The sequence below is a fragment of the Henckelia pumila genome, chromosome 4 (assembly GCF_033568475.1).
Source record: "Henckelia pumila isolate YLH828 chromosome 4, ASM3356847v2, whole genome shotgun sequence".
NCBI lineage: Eukaryota > Viridiplantae > Streptophyta > Magnoliopsida > Lamiales > Gesneriaceae > Henckelia > Henckelia pumila.
Window position 1 is genome coordinate 198,692,368 of NC_133123.1, and position 1,594 is coordinate 198,693,961.

The following is a 1,594-nucleotide window of genomic DNA, read 5'->3' on the forward strand; positions in this document are numbered from 1 at the left end:
TTTTCCAGTTAGTGGGTGATTCAATGCAGGGTCACTACATTTTTGGTATCAGAGCCATGCATAGATTTTGGAATTAGTACTTGGGATTTAGTCTAGTCTTGAATAATAATTGCGCATTTGGGATTTTAAATGTGCAAATCTTTTTAGGATATGGCCGAAAGAGGTGATGAGAGAGCAGTGTTGGCCACGCAGGTGGTCATCATCATCGCTATCATCATAAGGGTAGACGTTGCTACTCGATCAATAAATTCATGCAAGTAGGACCAAAACCCTTGTTGGGAGGCGAGAATCTTGAAGAAGCGAGAAATTGGATGGCCAAAATCTAAAGTGTTTTTCGTGATTTCGAGTGTTTTGAAGAGCAGAAGATGGAGATTCTAGAGTTTGTTCTAGATGGACGTGCACGATTATGGTGGGACGCAAAAGCAGCACATGCTCGTACTGAGAAGGGTTGTGTGACGTGGGAAGATTTTTGCCAGCAGTTTCAGAAATTATATTTTCCACAAGCAGTTCGCCAGACACGATCTATGGAGTTTCTTATGCTGAGGCAGGGAGCTATGACTATTGATGAGTATCAGCAACGATTCATTAATCTGCTACCTTACAGTCCCTATATCAATGAAAGTGATGCGTCCAAGTATGATCTATTTCTGCAAGGTCTTAATCAGGATATCTATTCACAGGTTGTTGTTTGTGATGATCCGACATCATATGAAACTCTGGTTAATCGGTTCCGTCAAGTGGATAAAAATAATAGGCGGGCACAGCTGATGATGTCAGGACATCCTGGTGGATTTCTTGGGCCTAGAGCTCAATATTTTGTGCATTCTGGATCTACTTCTGCTTCTAATACTACTTTTTCCAGTACTCGTGGTTCACGAGGTATGTTTCGGTTTGGGAAAAATAAGAAATATGATCGTTGTACTCACTATGTTGGGAAGCATTCTACTACAACATGTCGGAGAGCATCTGGTGCTTGTTATATTTGCGGCCAACAAGGGCATCTGCGGAGAGATTGTCCTAGTCGTATGGGAGCTGCCAGTGGATCGGTATGACTGGAAGTGGTACAAACTGTGCTCCTCTCTGTCGTAGTATACCAGCTTCTGCTCCCTTTGCACGATTAAGTGCATCGGAAAAGTTGTTTGGTTGTCCAGCATTCACTAACGTGAAGACATCCGAATTCAAGCCGTTTATAAACTGATCTGCTTGAGCTTCATCACTGTCTGCTATGTGGGGAGCAAATTTCAGCAGACTTGTGAACTTGGCAACATATTCTTCGATGTTCAATTGCCATTGTTGCAAACTAGCAAACTCGGCTCCTTTTTCCTTCCTATATGAGACTGGGAAGAATCGTTGATAAAAAGCAGTTTTAAATTCAGACCAAGTAATGATCGTACCTCGATTTTCCAAAGTTCTCCTTGTTGCTATCCTCCAATCTTTGGCAATATCATTAGTTGATGAACAAAAAGTCTGACTCGGCAGTCATCTGCATAATCGAAGGATTCAAATAACTGCTCAATATCTTCTAACCAACTCTCACACTCGACAGAATTCTCCGTTCCCTTCAATGTTGGCGGTTTAAAGGACTGAAATCTCT

The 1,594-nt window shown here is 41.9% G+C and overlaps 1 protein-coding gene across 1 annotated transcript; it reads left to right on the forward strand.

Annotated features, from left to right (window-relative positions):
- Positions 1-365: 365 nt before the first annotated feature.
- Positions 366-1,052, forward strand: LOC140862576 (uncharacterized). Its single transcript, XM_073265603.1, has one exon. The coding sequence runs from the start codon at positions 366-368 to the stop codon at positions 1,050-1,052; it is 687 nt and encodes a 228-aa protein (XP_073121704.1).
- The last annotated feature ends 542 nt before the right edge of the window (positions 1,053-1,594 follow it).

What these genes read in the sequence shown, in the direction of transcription:
- LOC140862576 (XM_073265603.1), top strand. Translation starts at nt 366, where the DNA reads ATGGAGATTCTAGAGTTTGTTCTAGATGGACGTGCACGATTATGGTGG.